Source organism: Phocoena sinus, chromosome 3, assembly GCF_008692025.1.
Source record: "Phocoena sinus isolate mPhoSin1 chromosome 3, mPhoSin1.pri, whole genome shotgun sequence".
NCBI lineage: Eukaryota > Metazoa > Chordata > Mammalia > Artiodactyla > Phocoenidae > Phocoena > Phocoena sinus.
In genome coordinates this window covers 20612252-20631998 of record NC_045765.1, presented here as the reverse complement: position 1 = coordinate 20631998, position 19747 = coordinate 20612252, and the positions used below count along the sequence as shown (strand labels likewise).

At 41.3% G+C, this 19747-nt stretch overlaps 1 protein-coding gene across 6 annotated transcripts; it reads left to right on the top strand.

Moving 5' to 3' along the window:
* The first annotated feature begins 1022 nt into the window (after positions 1-1022).
* On the top strand, positions 1023-11683 carry LOC116751904 (UDP-N-acetylglucosamine--peptide N-acetylglucosaminyltransferase 110 kDa subunit-like). 6 transcript variants are annotated; one of them, XM_032628377.1, is made up of 5 exons: positions 1023-4420; positions 5145-5189; positions 5964-6059; positions 10257-10580; positions 11201-11683. In XM_032628377.1, the coding sequence occupies exon 1, from the start codon at positions 1023-1025 to the stop codon at positions 4161-4163; it is 3141 nt and encodes a 1046-aa protein (XP_032484268.1). In that variant the 3' UTR covers positions 4164-4420; positions 5145-5189; positions 5964-6059; positions 10257-10580; positions 11201-11683. The 6 variants fall into 6 exon arrangements, with proteins under 6 accessions (XP_032484268.1, XP_032484265.1, XP_032484270.1 ...); XM_032628374.1 differs by having other exon boundaries at positions 10257-11683; XM_032628379.1 differs by lacking the exons at positions 10257-10580; positions 11201-11683 and adding an exon at positions 9965-10101.
* Positions 11684-19747: the final 8064 nt, after the last annotated feature.

Genomic DNA, 19747 nt, shown 5'->3' with positions numbered 1-19747 from the left:
GTCCAGAGCCTGTGCTCCACAACGGGAGAGGCCACAACAGTGAGAGGCCCGCGTACCACAGAAAAAAGAGAATCTCCTTAGCCAGATTTCAAAAAAGCCTGTGGCCATTCCAATATGATCCAACATAGCAGAATATGATAGAAGGAAAATTGGCAAAGAAAGAGACGCTGGTCTTACCTGATGGAAGTTAAAATATCTCACTTTTGACAATTTTGCAAAAACTTATAATTCCATGAACTAATTTCTAGGCTTCTTCATAGGACCTAAAAAGGAACCCATAGAGTTGTGGAACAACAATAGAAGCTGCTGTGATGAGAAGCCCGGGCACCGCAACAAAGAATAGCCCCCGCTCGCCGCAACTAGAGGAAGTCTGCACGCAGCATTGAAGACCCAACGCGGCCAAAATAAAAATAAATAAAGATAAATAGATTTATTTTTAAAAAAGTAATACTCAGGTTTGAGGCATGAGAAATATGATGAGGAGAAATTAGCTAATCCTTTCAGAACTTTTAAAATATCAAACTCAGTCTCTAAGATTTTAGCATTATATACAACATTGGTTACTTATTAGTGGTTTGGGAAGGCCAATTAAAAATTTTCTAATCTTACTGTATTGAAATTCACGGCCCTAATGTTTTCCACATTGACTATATGAATGATGAAGTAAAGTCAATCATGTATTTCCTTTCCAACTGGACAGAAAACAAAAATTTAAAAAGTGTTTGGACTACTGACTTTTGATTTCTTCTAAGGCAAGTGTATAGGTAATTTTTATTCCCTGATTAGGAGAAAACTGGTGGAAGAGGGCAGGGTTAAGAATTAAGATTTCAAGAGCGTGAGAGGTAGATGGCCAACCAGAGTTCCTAAGGTTCGGTGCCTGTAACTGTTGCCGCCGCTTAAGCCTGCCAAAGCAGTGGTACGGCTGCTGCCCTCGTACTTGCTACCTCTAGAAACATTCTTGCCAGTAGTGGCGGCAGCGAGACTCAATTACCCCCTTTTCTCGCTCTCTCCAGAAGCTCCAGATGGCGTCTTCTGTGGGCGACGTGGCCGACAGCACAGAACCAACGAAACGTATGCTTTCCTTCCAAGGGTTAGCTGAGTTGGCACATCGAGAATATCAGGCAGGAGATTTTGAGGCAGCTGAGAGACACTGCATGCAGCTGTGGAGACAAGAGCCAGACAATACTGGAGTACTTTTATTACTTTCATCTCTACACTTCCAGTGTCGAAGGCTGGACAGATCTGCCCACTTTAGTACTCTGGCAATTAAACAGAACCCTCTTCTGGCAGAAGCCTATTCGAATTTGGGGAATGTGTACAAGGAAAGAGGGCAGTTGCAGGAAGCAATGGAGCATTACCGGCATGCATTGCATCTCAAACCAGATTTCATCGATGGTCATATTAACCTGGCAGCCGCTTTGGTAGCAGCAGGCGACATGCAAGGGGCAGTACAAGCTTACGTCTCTGCTCTTCAGTGCAATCCTGATTTGTACTGTGTTCGCAGTGACCTGGGGAACCTGCTCAAAGCCCTGGGTCGCTTGGAAGGAGCCAAGGCATGTTATTTGAAAGCAGTGGAGACGCAACCGAACTTTGCAGTAGCTTGGAGTAATCTTGGCTGTGTTTTCAATGCACAAGGGGAGATTTGGCTTGCAATTCATCACTTTGAAAAGGCTGTCACCCTTGACCCCAATTTTCTGGATGCTTATATCAATTTGGGAAATGTCTTGAAAGAGGCACGGATTTTTGACAGAGCTGTGGCAGCTTACCTTTGTGCCCTAAGCTTGAGCCCAAATCATGCAGTGGTGTGTGCCAACCTGGCTGGTGTATACTATGAGCAAGGCCTGATGGATCTGGCAATAGACACCTACAGGCGAGCTATTGAATTGCAACCACATTTCCCTGATGCTTACAGCAACCTAGCCAATGCTCTGGAAGAGAAGGGCCGTGTTGCCGAAGCAGAAGATTGTTATAACACAGCTCTGCGGCTGTGCCCCACCCATGCAGACTCTCTGAATAACCTAGCCAATATCAGAGGAGACCAGGGAAACATTGAAGAGGCAGTTCGCTTGTATCGTAAAGCATTAGAAGTCTTCCCAGAGTTTGCTGTTGCCCATTCAAATTTAGCAAGTGTTTTGCAGCAGCAGGGAAAACTGCAGGAAGCTCTGATGCATTATAAGGAGGCTGTTCGAATCAGTCCTACCTCTGCTGATGCCTACTGTAACATGGGAAACACTCTAAAGGAGATGCAGGATGTTCAGGGAGCCTTGCAGTGTTATACTCGTGCCATTCAGATTAACCCTGCACTTGCGGATGCCCACAGCAATCTGGCTTCCATTCACAAGTATTCAGGGAATATTCCAGAAGCAATTGCTTCTTATCGCACTGCTCTGAAGCTTGAACCTGACTCTCCTGACGCTTATTGTGATTTGGCTCATTGTCTGCAGATTGTCTGTGATTGGACAGACTATGATGAGCGAATGAAGAAGTTGGTCAGCATTGTGGCCGACCAGCTGGAGGAGAATAGGTTGCCTTCTGTGCAGCCTCATCATAGTATGCTCTATCCTCTTTCTCATGGCTTCAGGAAGGCTATTGCTGAGAGCCATGGGAACCTCTGCTTGGACGAGATCAGTGTCCTTCATAAACCACCGTACGAACATCCAAAAGACGTGAAGCTCAGTGATGGTCGACTGCGTGTAGGATACGTGAGTTCTGACTTTGGGAATCATCCTACTTCTCATCTTATGCAGTCTATTCCAGGCATGCACAATCCTGATAAATTTGAGGTCTTCTGTTATGCCCTGAGCCCAGATGACGGCACAAACTTCCGAGCGAAGGTGATGGCAGAAGCCCATCATTTCATTGATCTTTCTCAGATTCCATGCAATGGGAAAGCAGCTGATCGCATCCATCAAGATGGTATACACATCCTTGTAAATCTGAATGGTTATACCAGGGGTGCTCGAAATGAACTCTTTGCTCTCAGGCCAGCTCCTATTCAGGCAATGTGGCTGGGCTACCCTGGGACCAGTGGCGTGCTTTTCATGGATTATATCATCACTGATCAGGAAACTTCACCAGCTGAAGTTGCTGAGCAGTATTCTGAGAAACTGGCTTATATGCCCCATACTTTCTTTATTGGTGATCATGCCAATATGTTCCCTCACCTGAAGAAGAAAGCAGTCATCGATTTTAAGTCCAATGGGCACATTTATGACAATCGGATTGTGCTGAATGGCATCGACCTCAAAGCATTTCTTGATAGTCTCCCAGATGTGCAGATTGTCAAGATGAAATGTCCTGATGGAGGAGACAGTGCAGACAGCAGTAATACAGCTCTTAATATGCCTGTCATTCCTATGAATACTATTACAGGGGCAGTTATTGAAATGATTAACAGAGGACAAATTCAGATAACAATTAATGGATTCAGTCTTAGCAATGGACTGGCAACTACCCAGATCAACATTAAGGCTGCCGCTGGAGAGGAGGTTCCCCGTACCATTATTGTAACCACACGTTCTCAGTACGGGTTACCGGAAGATGCCATCGTGTACTGTAACTTCAATCAGTTATATAAAATTGACCCATCTACTTTGCAGATGTGGGCAAATATTCTGAAGCGTGTTCCCAAGAGTGTACTGTGGCTGTTGCGTTTTCCAGCAGTAGGAGAACCTAATATTCAACAGTATGCACAAAATATGGGCCTTCCCCAGAACCGTATCATTTTTTCACCTGTTGCTCCTAAAGAGGAACATGTTCGGCGAGGCCAGCTGGCTGATGTCTGCTTGGACACTCCACTCTGTAATGGACACACCACAGGGATGGATGTCCTTTGGTCAGGGACACCCATGGTGACTATGCCAGGAGAGACTCTTGCTTCCCGAGTTGCAGCTTCCCAGCTCACTTGTTTAGGCTGTCTTGAGCTTATTGCTAAAAATAGACAAGAATATGAAGACATAGCTGTGAAACTGGGAACTGATCTAGAATACCTGAAGAAAATTCGTGCCAAAGTCTGGAAGCAGAGAACATCTAGCCCTCTGTTCAACACCAAACAATACATAATGGACCTGGAGCGGCTCTATCTACAGATGTGGGAGCATTACGCAGCTGGCAACAAACCTGATCACATGATTAAGCCTGTTGAAGTCACTGAGTCGGGCTAAATAATGACTGTGTGCACAGGAGAATTACCCTGTGCCTGAGCCTCAACCTTCTGGAGGAAAGGGAACTACTTTCTCCTTATCTGTACAATACCATGTTGCAGATGGGTGACAGACAATGATAAGAAATAGCACAGCCAGACTTGCTTCCTGCATGATCATGATCACGATAGGGAGAGACACAAGAGATGGGAAACTGCTGTTTCACAAGGAGTCTCCGTAGAATTTTGCAGCAGCCAGGTGTCTGGAAGGTCTGGAAGGTAAGTCTGGAAGGTCTGATCTCCCTTGGTCTTCCATGGGTTGGATGGTTAGTGTGGAAGGGAGATAGAGATTGCCCAGCTGTTTTGTGATTATCATGGATTGATTGAGTTTTCTGAATTATTTTTCTTTATATTTTGGGTATTGGAGCTTTTTAAAATGTTTGGTTTCAGGTATTTTTATTCATGTGAAGTGTATATGATTCTCTTGAGATAAGGTTTTAAGCTAAAATATTCCTTGTTTTAGTTTCTGAACTCTACAGATAAATGGGGACTTTGCTGGTGTAGCCTTTTTATAAGTTTTATAAACCACTGGAGCCTATATCAGTCATTTTAGTGTCTGACATAGTGTTTGGAACTATCAGTGCTTTGTTGGTTTATAGATGATGGCTTAAATTCTTTTCCGTTTCCTTCTTCCCTTCTCCCGACTTTAAAAATTCTCCTGTAACTTGGCAAACAAAAAACCAAGACTGATTCAAAACCTGCCAGAGTGTTTCTCTTAAATGCATCATCTGGTGCCAAATGAAGATTCTTAGGAGTGATTATTAATTCTGAAGGGCGCAGTTGTGGTACTGTCACTGATGATAACAATAATGGATTTTGGCCCAGAGTTTTGACCTATTTCACCAGTGTTTCACCGTTGACTGCCCCTCTATGCTGCTTCCAAAAGTGATAGTGTGTGATAAGATATTTACTTTCATTTATAAAGTTTGTTTTTTTTTTTTAGTGAGTGCTGATCTTCCTTTTTCTTTCAGCAGAAATGAAATCCCAGGTAAGTATAAGTATTCAAATATTTGATCAGTAAGTCACAGTTATCTCCAGTACATTAAATAACTTTCATCAAAAAACATGTTATAGGTACAAAGCTCTGAAGGACCAGCTATGTATATGATAATTATGTTTCACACCTTCCAGGGTATTATATATAATAACTTGTCTTCTGGACGTGGTCTTGAAGTCTTTATGGATTCAGCCTCAGTAGTAGTGAACTGCACTGCTACTTGGTTTGGAGTACAAATTAGACTTTAGCCCTCCTGGAGGTTGAGTTTTTGGTATTGAAAAGCATAGGAATGAAATTATTGTATTTCAACAAAGGATCGAGGGCTTGAGGCTTAAACAAGGCAACATATGTGTGGGAAGCAGTCAGCCTTGAGAGCAGGTAAGGACATGCCAGGCATGCGGCCGCTGCTCGAAGGGACTGTCCCTACTTGTTCCCCTCCTTGTTCCATTCCATGGGAGATAAATCACCAGGGCCCAGAGATCAGAAAGAATGTAAAATGAGACAAGCAAAGCTGTCTCCCCCCTGCACATGCAGGTTATTTTTGATGCTTCTGGGTTTATGGGTTTCCTCCCAGGGAAGTTAACCTTGAGCCGAGACAGTCTGTAGATAATGTAAACCACCATCTGGCAGCCTTCCTTTTTCTAGTCTAGATAATCAGCAACTGTAGCATAATAAAATTTGCCTTGCAACCATCAGTTGTCTTGGTCCTTCTGACCCCATTCGTCGGTGCTACTTCAGTTCCTTACCCCTTCCCTTCTGACCCAGGGCGGTGAGATCCTCTTTCTCCGGCTGGTCCGCGGCAAGTGGCACTCGAACAGGGACCGGAAGCGTGAAGGCAATTAAAAGAAAAAGAAAGTGCAGGTAAGACAACCTTTATGCAAAATATGTGTGGCCACCAGTAAAAGTGAAACTAATAGAGGCATAAGGCAATAGTCAGAAGTAAAATAAGATGAGGCAAAAGGGCTCAAAGGAGTGTGAATTATTTGCTCAGGTTTTACTTTCGATGCTTAAAGCTCAGGGTAATAAAGTTTCTACCTCACGGTTGACTGAATTTTTACAGCATATCCATGGTGTATCTCCCTGGTTTCCTGATGGCGGCTCTGTTGACATAGAAATCTGGCAGTAAGTTGGAGAAGATTTAAAAAATTATTATGAGTCTCGAGGGCCTCCTCATACTCCTGTTGTTACATATAGTTTGTGGACTCTGATAAAAATATGTTTAGATTCTTCTCATGATAGTGTTGATTTGAATGTAAAGTCAGAAAAACATAAGCCTCTGACAGAAGGAGAGACTGTATTATCAGCTACTGTGTCGCCACTTCCTAAACTGAAAGAGCTAATTAATTTAAATATTTTAGATGAAGAGGAACATTTTGACTTAACAGATGAGGCTTGTAAACATAAAAGAGAGAAATATCCTGAGGATGATTTTCTAATGGCTATGATAGATAAGTCAGTGAAAAAGCTGCAGGTTAATAAGGACTGTCTTCCTCAAAAATCTACATCTGTAAAAATGCTCAGTCCCTTGCAGCGCGCGGTACAAGGAGCAATAAAACGAGGAGAAGATCCTATTTTCTGTTGTCCCGTCATAGAAAGACCTGATCCTAATAATCCTCAACAAGCTACTAGGGAGCATCAGGCTCTCCCTTTTAAAGTTTTGAAAGATTGAAAATCTGCCTGTGCTCAGTATGGGCCCACTGCTCCTTTTACTACTGCTATGGTTGACAGGAGAAGCTCTTCCCCCCGCCGATTGGAAGTCTATTGCACGAGCTTGTTTAAATGGTGGAGATTATTTAATATGGAAGTTTGATTTTTATGAACGGGCTGCTGAACAAGCAGAAAAGAATGCTGCCCATAATATTCCAGTTGATTCTCATATGCTGATTGGGGAAGGACAGTATCTTTCTTCACAAGATCAATTAACTTATCCCTTTGTTGCTCATCCTCAAATAAATCATTTGGCATTACAAGCCTGGAGGAAAAGACCTTCTACACACAAAACTGAGGATCTTTCAACAATTACACAGGTACCTGATGAACCATATGCTGATTCTGTAGTTAGGTTGTTACAGGCGGTGGGGAGACTCATTGTGGACGGACTCACTGGTACAACTGTAGTTAAGCAGCTTGCTTTTGAGAATGCTAATAATGCACGTCAGGCTGCGATTCGACCTTGGAGAAAACGGGGAACGTTGGAGGACTATATTTGCCTTTGTGCAGACATTGGGCCTACTTATATACAGGGTGCTGCTGTGGCTGCAGCATTAACTAAAGTGGGGTCTAAAAGCAATCAAAAGAAAACAAAGACTTGTTTTAAATGTGGAAAGGCAGGTCATACTGCTAGAGAATGTAGATCTTTTAATTCTAACCCTAGTCCTCCTTCCCTACTCAAAAACCTCCAGATGGTCAGAAAATCCCTGGTTTATGCCCTAAATGCAATAGGGGAAAATATTGGGCACAAGATGGTTGGTCACTGGCCCACAAGGATGGGCCACCACTGTCGGGGAACTCCTCCCGGGGCCTTCCCCGGCCCCAACAAATAATAAGGGCAATGGCTGTGTATCCTCCTCAAATTATCAATCAGACATTAACCAGAAACAAAAACATACAATATCCTCGCTCTCCAGAGCAACACCAGGAAGCGCAGGACTGGAGCTCAGTACCTCCGCCCGATATGTATTAACTCCTGAAATGGGTCCTCAGGCCCTCTCTACGGGCATCTGTGGACCTTTACCCAAGGGTTTGATGGGACTATTATTGGGAAGAAGTAGTGTCACCATGAAAGGTTTAACAATTATGTCAGGAGTCACAGATTCTGACTACGAAGGAGAAATAAAAGTCATGGCACAAGCTATTAAAAATATAATAACTATTTCTTCTGGTGATAAAACTGCACAATTGCTACTTTTGCCCTTTGTACCTCATGGACAGATTTGACAACATCAAAAGAGAGAAACAAAGGCTTTTGGATCGTCTAATGCTGCCTACTGGATTCAGAAGGTAGGGAAAGAACGTCCAGAAATGAAATGAATCATTAATGGAAAGGTTTTTTCAGGTTTGTTAGACACTGGAGCTGATGTCTCTGTTATGACGCAGTTACACTGGCCTAAACGTTGGCCCATTAGTCCTACTATTACAGAACTTCACGGAATAGGACAAAGTTCTTCTCCTATGCAAAGTAGTCAGTTTTTATTATGGCAAGATAGTGAGGGCCATTCAGGATACTTCCAGCCTTATGTTTTGCCTGGGCTGCCTTTAAACCTCTGGGGCCGAGATATAGTAAAAGAAATGGGAGTATTACTTTATAGTCCAAACTCTCAAGTCTCTAATATGATGTTGGATCAAGGATTTCTTCCCACAAAAGGGCTGGGAACAAATCAACAAGGAACTGTCTATCCTATTGATGTGAAAATAAAAAATGATAGACAAGGTTTGGGTTTTTCTTAGGGGCCTTGGATTCTCCTCCACTCACTGCTGATCCAATTACTTGGCTGACTGATGACCCTGTATGGGTGGACCAATGGCCCCTCACAAAGGAGAAATTAGAAGCTGCAGAACAATTAGTACTGGAACAATTAGGGCATTTAGAAATTTCCAGTAGTCCTTGGAATACTCCTATTTTTATTATCAAGAAAAAATCTGGAAAATATAGGTTATTACAGGATCTAAGAGCTGTTCATAAAACTATGCTAATAATGGGAGCTCTTCAACCAGGCCTACCCTCTCCAACAGCCATACCACACAATTATCATCTTTTAGTTATAGATTTAAAAGATTGTTTTTTCACTATTCCTTTGTTTCCTGAAGATAGAAAACATTTTGCTTTTAGCTTGCCTTCCTTAAATTTTAAGGAAGCCATGAGGAGATTTCAATGGAAAGTATTGCCTCAGGGCATGGCAAATAGTCCTACATTATGCCAAAAATATGTGGCTCAGGCCTTGACTCCTGTGAGAAAACGGTTTCCATCGTTATATCTCATACATTATATGGATGATATACTTTTAGCCACTGATAATATTTCTTTATTAGAGACTGCTTTTCAATTTTTACAACAGTCCTTACAATCATTTGGCTTGGTCATTGCCTCAAAAAATATTCAAAGACAATCTCCATTTTTATATTTGGGGAAATACATTGATAACACTACTATTAGGCCTCAAAAACTGCAAATTCGAGTTGATAATTTAAAAACATTAAATGATTTTCAAAAATTACTTGGAGATATAAATTGGCTAAGGCCTTCCTTAAAACTTACTACTGCTCCATTACAGCCTTTGTTTGATATTCTTAAAGGGGACTCAGATCCTTCTTCTTCACGCTCTGTGACTCCAGAAGGATTTCAGGCTTTACAGATAGTCAATAGATCTATCAGTTCTACACAATTAACTAGAACTCATACTCACCTTCCAATTATCTTAATAATTTGTCCAACTCCTCATGTGCCTACTGCCGTCTTATGGCAAACTGTTGCAATTATTGAATAGATTCATATGAAAACTACACCCTCTAAAATTATTAACCCTTATTATGAACTTATTAGTAATTTAATAATGCAAGGTAGAACTAGATGCTTACAACCTATAAGTATAGAACCTTCTCAAATTATTATCCCTTATTCAGTTAGTCAACAAAATTGGCTTTTTCAACATAGTAATGAATGGGGTCTTGCTCTTGCAGGATTTTCAGGTACCTTGGAATGCCATTACCCTGCTGATAAATTGATCCAATTCAGCAAACTTAACTCATATCTTTCCTTCTATAATTAGGCAACAGCCTGTTCCTCATGTACCTTTGGTTTTTACGGACGGTTCTTCTTCAGGAGTGGCTACTGTAATCATTGACGACGGAACAAACCTCATTAAAGAGACTTCCTTGACTTCAGCTCAACGTGTTGAACTGTATGCTGTCATTTTGGCTTTTAAACATTTGCCTTCTATATCTTTTAATTTGCTTTCTGATAGTAAATATCTCATTAGCTTATGATTTCTTCTGGAGACTGCGACCATAGGACATACTAATGACCCTGAATTATCATCCTCTTTTCGTTTGCTTCAACAGCTTATTCGTTCCCATGATGGTCCTGTTGCAGGTCTGTATATCCGTGCTCATTCTAACTTGCCTGGTCCATTGACTAAACTTAATGCGACTGCAGGTGTTTTAACTCGATCTAAACGTGATCTTTATCCTGTACATTTTCCTCCCAAGAATAGAGTTGAAGTTACTCCTCCTCCTCAATCTCTTTTCCCTAAAGCAGGACATGTCCCAATTTACCGTACTCCTCCTTTCCGTTCATCATGCTGTCAAGAATGGCTAATGTACTGCATTCATTATCTTCATACTGTTGATGTTCATGGTCCATGTCCTGGACACCCTCATAATACGGTAAGTTATGATCAAACTGCTTCACAAGCAGCACAGCCGTTGCACGCTCTACACCGTCGGTCGGCGGCTACATTACACACACAATTTTCCCTTACTCGTGAAGCGGCCCGACAAATTGTTAAGCAATGCCCACAATGCTTCCCTCACCTTCCTGTTCCACATTATGTTGTTAATCCTCGTGGATTATTACCTAGACATTTATGGCAAATGGATGTTACTCATATCCCGTCTTTTGGGAAATTACAGTTTGTTCATGTCACTATCGATACTTATTCTTGTTTCCTTTGTGCTACAGCACAGACCGGAGAAGCTACTAAACATGTTATCACTCACTTATTACACTGTTTTGCTTTCATGAACCTTCCCAAAACTATTAAAACAGATAATGGGCCCGCTGCTTTTGCAATAGTTTGTAATTCATTACAAAATTACCCATATTACAGGCATTCCATATAACCCTCAAGGACAAGGTATTATAGAACGTGCAAATAGATCTTTAAAGCTAACTATTGAAAAAATAAAAAGGGGGGAATTGTCTAGAACAACGCCACATAACCTTATAAATCATGCTCTGTTTATTTTAAATGTTCTCACTGTTGACAAATTTGGCTGCTCTGCAGGGGGAAGGTTGGTGTCTGAGCCAAGATTGGCCTCTCAATCTCCGGAGGTCCTCTGGAAAGATCCGTTAACCAGCACTTGGCGTGGTCCTGATCCTGTGTTGATTTGGGGACGTGGTCACATGTGTATCTTTCCCAGATCAGCGCCTGGACCTTGCTGGCTTCCTGAGCGCTTAGTCAAACAAATAGATGGCTCGCCACAGCTCACCTAGTTCAGAAGATGAAGAAGCTCTGCACCTCTCCGGAAAATTTGACAGTGTTGATTCAGAAGAAGAAGAAGAGGAGAGCACTTGCCAGGACGACTCAAAAGAGTGATGTTCCAACTTGGGGACAAATTAAACAACTGGTTTCACGAGCTCAAGAGTTAGTGAAACAACAGAATAATCCTGTTACACCTGTAACTTTATTTTTGGCTATGTTGGCAACCATTTCATGTGTTCCCTCTGTTAATGCAGCAACTAACTGGGCCTATGTACCTGATCCTCCACTATTAACAACCCATATCTCGGTCTGAAGCAGAGTTTCCTGTATTTTACAGTGATAAATGTTTATGGGCTTCTTATTGGGAATATAAAACACATCAGTATGTCTGTAAATTGTACTAACTGGTTTAGTACCCATCCTGTCTGTCTTAGCCCATTGAACCTGGAAACTGGTTGTGTAAAGGCTATTAGTTATGAGCATACAGATGTTTATGAGGGAACGGATCAATCAATTAGTTTGTCAGGCTCTCCAGGCATCCTTCGTTTTACAGGAACCAACATTACTCTTACATGCCCGGCTACCAGCCGACGAGAGGATCTTAAGGATACCATCATTTGGTATAAAATGGGCAACCTATTAATATTAGAGGTCGCATCTCATACGCCTCACCACTTAGGGATTCCGCTATTACTATAGCCAAGGTTACAGGTGAAGATTCAGGAAATTATTTCTGTATGAAGCGTTTACTTGGAGGACAAGGGATATTTATAGCTGGACATAAGGTTACTATTCTTAACAGAAAATCAAAAAATCAATTTCCTCCTTTTATGACCGTTAACTTTCCTGGATCCACTTTTGAACGTTGCAACGCATCTTGGAATAATAACCAAATATGGTGTACTATAGATTATACCAAGGTGTCAATTCTTATCTCTTCTATTCCCATCATAGATAGGTTTATCACATTTCAAAAGAACTGGGATATATGGAAACTAGCTCTAACTTATTCCAATACACCTGTTATAACTTGTGTTGCTCCTCCATATACACGTTTGTGTGGTTGTATTAACATTGGTAATTCTTCCAAAGGAGGATATAATATTAGCTGTGTTAATTGTACTTTTAGCAGTTGTATGTTCCCTTCTGCAGGAACGCAATCTGTGCTTATACTAAAGCAACCCATTATGTTATGGTGCCTGTACATCTGAGAGAACCTTGGTATGAAGATAGTGGAGTACAGGCATGGGTGGAACTCTCTAAAGCCTTGCAGAGAAGGAGACGCTTTCTTGGGTGGCTAATAGTAAGTTTACTCGCCTCGGCTGCTCTGTCTGCTACCGCGGCTACTGCCGGTCTTGCTCTTTCACAGAGTATTCATCATGCTCACTTTGCTAATCAGTTCTCTCAACCTACCAGTCTTGCTTTATCTTTACAAAGTCACATAGATTTACAGATTAATAACAAGTTAGATGAATTTAAAAAGGCAATTTTGGGGATTGGAGATCAGATGGCAGCATTAAAATTGAGGATGCCTTTAGCTTGTCATGCAAAGTATACATGGATGTCTGTTACTCCTTAAAAGTACAATGACTGTATTTGGGAATGGGAAAAAGTAAAAATGCATCTGCTGAGTGTTTGGTCAGATAATAATATTAGTCTTGATCTTAAGAAATTAAATGCTGAAATTCAGGATATACAAAATGCACATCTTGATGATATTTCGCCAGTAGATGTAATTCAAACTTTACTGGACCATTTAAAGTGGTTAAATCCTCAGTCTTGGATTACCGGAAGGTTGTCAGGATTTATTACCCTGGCCATAATTTGCCTATTATTGATATGAATCTTCTCATGTCTGTTTCGTATCCTCATGCCACAGTATACTACTCTCGGCACTTAACTTCATGGAATTATTTTGCAGCAAAAGTTAAAAAATAAAAAAGGGAGACCTGTGGGAAGCAGTCAGCCTTGAGAGCAGGTAAGGACATGCCAGGCATGCGGCCGCTGCTCGAAGAGACTGTCCCTACTTGTTCCCCTCCTTGTTCCATTCCATGGGAGATAAATCACCAGGGCCCAGAAATCAGAAAGAATGTAAAATGAGACAAGCAAAGCTGTGTCCCCCCTGCACATGCAGGTTATTTTTGATGCTTCTGGGTTCATGGATTTCCTCCCAGGGAAGTTAACCTTGAGCCGAGACAGTCTGTAGATAATGTAAACCGCCATCTGGCAACCTTCCTTTTTCTAGTCTATATTATCTGCAACTGTAGCATAATAAAATTTGCCTTGCAACCATCAGTTGTCTTGGTCCTTCTGACCCCATTCATCGGTGGTACTTCAGTTCCTTACCCCTTCCCTTCTGACCCAGAGCTGTGAAGTCCTCTTTCTCCAGCTGGTCCGCAGCACACATGAATATATGTTTTTGTCTTGCTGTACTGCACCTGTGCTGTCTAGTAACAGATATTTTGTCTGCTAGTAGTGTTCTAGATTATGTCTTTCCAAAGCGCTGAGGCAGTGCACCAATTCTGTAGTTGCAGCTGATGTCTGAATGTATCCTAGCTGACAAATTATTGATTAATAAGAACTTGAATTTCTGAAAGATTTGTACTGTTAACCAGAATCTGAGCAAGGAGTCTCAGATGTAATTCTGAGCCAGAATTACATGTTAATGACCCACTTAACAGTGTGAATCAAGGAACATCAGTGTAAGGATTTCTTTTAATTTATTTTTTACCTGCTTCAAATATCAGTTAAAGTTTGCCAGCTTGGTTGCAGATGAACGGACGTTTGAAGTTCACCAAACTACTTAATGTGGGATAGGATAATAGACTTCCAGCGCCCTCAAGGCTGTGACCTTGCAGCCATTTTACATAGCACATCCTCCTCCTATAGGGATGAACCTTTCCCTGGCCCGAAAAGTGGCAGCTCTGTTGAAGCTTTGCTTATTGTAACAGGCTTTTGTTTCCAGGTTACATGTCTGTGGAAGACTTAATTCTGAATAGAGATATAGATATTACTGGAAACTAATTGTTTTTTCTATTATACTCTGCTTTATCAAAAAAGTAAAACATTTAAATTGTGCTACAGAAATTCAGAAATTGTCTTGCAATCTTTAAACAATAAATGAATGAATTGCCCTTTAAAAAAAAAAAGAAAAGAATTAAGCAGTTAAGCTGTTGTTGGTCCCACATCAGACAAATTAACCTTATACCTCCTGTCAATATTGTTAACAGAGACTGTTATTTTATTAATCCTTATGATCCCGAGATTCTTTCTTTCATGTTTCAGGGCACAGCAGGTGAGAGAGTGGATTTGTTAAGCTGGGTGGGTTTATCCTTCTTTTATGCATTCATTCAATTTTATGTTCCTTTACTTATTGTACACACATGGCAATAGAAGCTGCTAAAGCAATCACTGCTATTCTGCAAAACAACAAGGCACAGAAGCAGATGTCTTATTTCTGAGATTTCTCCCCCCAGGATTGTTATGATTAAAGATCCTTTCCCCCCACTCCCTGGAGAGGACAAGGGGCTACTCGCTGGAGGTTTTTTAATGACTTGGGGAAAGGCTCAAATATCCCCCCACTCTGGTAATCCACCCCGGGGGCAAACCACACAAGAATATAGAAAAATGCAAACACATGTCTAACGATAGAAAGCATATCAGTGGTCACTTGGGGATGTGAAGGGGTGGAATGTGTGGATAAAAAGGGGCTTTATGAATGAGGCATAAAAACACTTGCAAGTGATGGATATGTTCCTTTTCTTGATTGTGTTGGCAGTTCCATGGGTATATGCATATTTCAGAACTTAAATTGTCTTTAAGTTTGTGCAGTGTACTGTGTGTCCATTCTATTTAACAGAGCCATTAAAAAAAGGCTAAGAACAGACGTGTGTCTCAACAAATAAATGTAGCAAAGAACAGAAAAGTCAAGTACAGTATGATCTCTGTCAGTTGAATTTTCCTATATTTTATTTCCCTCAAAAAATATATCCCAGTTCTTTAAAGAGATGGCACTCTTAATAAAAGGTTAAAAAAAAAAAAAAGGATTCACTGGTATTTCAGCAATAGTTTTTGATATCCCTCTAGCAACATGTTGTAGGAAAGGAGAAAATAAAACTTACCTTACATCTACCCAGAACCTCTATGGCTTCATTGTGCTTGAGGATCCCAGCCCCACTGTAACCCATCAGAGGCTCTAGTACATGTCTCTGGTTGCACTGATACCCAATGGCAACAGTGGTATCTGGTGATAAGTGGTTTGCCTGTGGCTGCTGGTGAGATACCTTCTCAATGCTTCATGCACAGTGAGACTGTGCAAACATAGCAAGAGCAGGAGGGAAAGAAAATTGGAAGTTCCCTGTGGAGGTTGAAAGATTTTGTTGGTGTCACTATGGTAAACATGACATATGCAGAAATCATCTTTTTTCAAAGATAATTGCAGTTCTAATGATTGTAGCATCTCTTAAATGCTTAAAAGACCCCTAAACTATTGCTACCAAATTTCTTGGGCTTAGGAAACCTCTCTGGATTGAATAAAGAAGAATTGTTAACCACTGGCAGAAGGTCATCATTTATATAATATGATCTCATATCCCAAGGGAGATTCTCTTAATTTATTATGTTTAATTGATATTTCCAGTGATTCCAAAAAGAGAGATACATAAAAGTGCCCTCATTCTCAAGTAATTAGGAGATTAGGCAACTGTTCTAGTAATCCTAAACCTCATATTTGAAATGCTTCCAGATTTAAGCCTTTTGAAGTGCTGTGTTTTCTCAACTACTTAAAAAAAAAATCAGTATTTAATTTTCTTTGAACCACAACTGTCCTACAGGGGACGAATATGCTAGAACAGATAAGTATCTATTTTCAAAGGGCTTTCTACTTCAAGTTTAATAGTCTCCCGAAGTTTATATAAGAGAGTCCCAAGCTGTTGCAAAGGTTTGACAAGCATGTTTCTCCACAGTTCTGGGATTTATGTTAGGTAGCTTTTCGTTCAGATAAAATTTACTGAGTTCCTAAATAACCAGTGATGCAGGTTCTTATTAATATTCTTAGTGGTAGTAAACACTCTTTCTTGCTGTTCTGCCTTAGAATTCTTCATTCTTTTTCTTCTTCAGGGACTACTTGGCCATTTTAAAGGCACATCAAGTTTGTTCTTTATCATTTGAATTTGTATTATCACTTTTCCCGTTTTTTGTCTCCTCTATACCGCTCGATTCACTTTGGCATATTTACAGTTTGTTCATTTGGTAACATCAGGCTGCATCTTAAGGAAGGGCATGTAAATAAACCAAAGATAATTGTGTGTGCAGTAAGCTTAGGCTGTTTGCACACTTGTATCCAGCCATTTTATGTATTTTTATTGGTCACGCTTCAAAGATTTGCTAACATGGTTGAACTTTTACTGAGTAGAAACCTCTGGCTGCCTAAATCATTCACCTGATAATTCTGATTCTCAGAGGTAGAGAGAAGGTTTTTACAGGTCCAGCACCAGGTTGAGCTCCCTTACCCCACCCCCACCCCACCCCCCCACCCCCACCCCCGCCGCCCTGAGGGCCTCTGAGCTCTACTGCATGAAGCCAGTGCTGAGCAGGCACCTAGAAATGGACAGTCTCCCAGCAGGGAGAGTTATGGCTGGAAAGTACCCCCTTCCTCATGACTGACATCTATTATCCTGACCCTCCACACTACATGATTCCTCATTCATGTGCTTACTATGAAGTGATTTTCCTGTGTATGGACCCCAAATACTCCAGAACTCTGCTTCCATAAAATAGTCATAGGTTGCAGTGCTCCTGTCTCATAAAAAGTAGTATTTTACATGGGAACAGCCAAAGAGTTCACATAATCTCTGCAGCTAAGGCTATAAAACACAGGCAAGCAGGATACATCTTTAGGGATTATGTTTTTAAACAGTTTCAAGACCTATCTGGCATTTACTTCTCCAAATATGAATTATTTTCAGGCAAATTTCAAATTGTATGATATCTTATGGATTCCATTTTGTAATTACCTACACTTTACCCCATGGATTGACACATTTTACTGAAACCCAGAATTCTTGTTTAGTTTCTAATAAACCTCATGCAACAATAGCTACCTTCAAACTCCTCTTGCCAGGAGAGTTCTGGGGATGTGTTTTTCTTCGTTTCTTTCTCGATTATTAATGTTGTTACTTTATGTCTCACCAGTCCATGAGGAGGAGCCTAGACCTGTACTTAGAGACCCTGATTCCTGGGCTTCTTAGTTGGGTGAATTGCTTTAATATCTCTGGAATTTAGTTTCCTCATCTACAAAGTGGGAATCAGAACACCAGGCCTGCCTACCATATAGGATTATTTTGAAGGTCAAGGGAAACAATGCACTTACAGAGGTTTTGAAGATGGTCGCGTGCCGTAGGAGCACACACTATCATTACTACTACTTTATTATATTATTCTTCCTCCTGTTTCTACCACACTGCTAGTAATAACACTGGGTGAGGTGCTGTCCGGAAAATATGCTCATCATCTTCAGTGAGTCTGACCTGCTTTGCACAAGATGGTATGACATTTTATGTCTTCGTTTTTCTTGAGGAATTAGTTTCCACTTGAATTTTTATGTATCAATACCTATAAATGACTGTGGAATGAAGCCTGACTAGAGAACAAAAAGGAAAATAGTATTTAAATTCAAGGAGCAAAGAGAATCAAAATCAAGAAATGTATAAAGGGTTCAAACCTGCTAGAAGAATTCTATATTTTTATTGTCTATTTATATCAGACAGTGGTCCTAGATGAGATTAGTCATCTGATATATTTATTGTGATTTCAACACTCAAAGGGATCCACTCAGCCTCTGTTTATCAGAGGAAGAGAAAGTGCACGCTGGGCAGAACCCTTTGTGAGGCTCCATCCGTGAAAATCATAACATTACTCAAACACCACGTACACTCCAAATCTTTGTAACACCTTTTGTTCGATGTAAACAGTTTCCTGGCAATGCTTGCCTGAAATTTCTGAGCAGCTTGACACTCCAGTTTAGCCCTGGAGGACATCATTAATCGCTCTATTATATATATAAAAAAAAAGCAGAGATAATATGTGTGTCTGTACAGTATGCATGCTGTGTAATAACCAAGGGCACAGGGTAGTTTACAGGCTGGTGATGGGGAAGCTCTGCTTGCACACAGCTCCACATCAGCCCCAGAGGTGGGCTCTTTGATGACCTGCCACCACAACATCATATATGTGGCCTCACACGGGAAACTCTGCCTTCACATTTAGCACCTGTTTCCCCAGCCACAGATTATGAAAGAGAGAGCTAAGCCTCAGCAGGTGGGTTTCATCGAGACAGACACGAAGCTGATGATCAAATAAGTCTGCAACACCTGAGCTTAACAGGACAGGTTACCTGAGGAGCAGGCAGTGGGAAGAGGTAACCAGCTCAGGGTTAACCTGCTGTCGGGGGCTCGAGACAAGTGAGACCACAGGGAGGCCTGATGGAAGCCGCTGCTCAGCCATGACAAGGAATGAGGACCTTCCTTTAAGAACTGATTAGTGGTTTGTCCCTGTGAGGACCTGTAAGTGATTCAGAGCTCTGGCCACAACTGTTCACCTGGGATCTGTGACCAGTGTAGTGTATGCAGCTCCATGGACCATTTCCTTTCCCATTGTTGGGCAATGACATGACCTGAGGAGGATCTGTTGTTTTTCTTGCAGAATTTAAAAAAATATTTCATAAAAAGGATTTGGCTTTACAAAAAGTGAAGGAAGTACTGCTTACTCTATATTGTGACTTGCTTGAGAATCGAGGAATAAGAATGTTTGCCGTATGAGAAGCTGACATCTGCAAACAGCCTCCCCACTTCCACCCCCCTCCCCAAATCTACCAGCTTCTGGCCAGTCCAGAATTCCACTGGCGCTCTCGTACAGGCCCTTTTCCATTGCCGAATCCCAGACACCCGTTCAATTATTAAAGAACGGCCTGTTATATTTAGTACAGAGGTGGCTGATATTGCTGCCAGTTGTCGAATTTCGGTTTCCTGTGGTTGATTTTCATGCATGAGGAACACACAGCTGCTGGGCAGGTGCCAGGGCTCCATCAATCTCCCCAGGCTGCCTCGAGCTCAGGATATGTAAGAGTAGCAGATAAATTGGAAGATCAATGACTTGTCCCTCCTGCCTCACGAGCTGCTATTGAGAAATTAATATGAGGATCACTATAAATAAAAGATAAAAGATGATATGGCTTACCATGTAAAATATTAAGGCTGGACACAATGTGCCAGAGGAATCTAAACCAAAAGCAGAGTAAATTAGCCCAGTAAGGGCCTTCCACCACCTTGCTGGAAATCCAGTCTGAGAAAG

Bases quoted from the DNA above. Each gene is read 5' to 3' on its own strand.
- LOC116751904 (XM_032628376.1), top strand. From the start codon at position 1,023: ATGGCGTCTTCTGTGGGCGACGTGGCCGACAGCACAGAACCAACGAAA.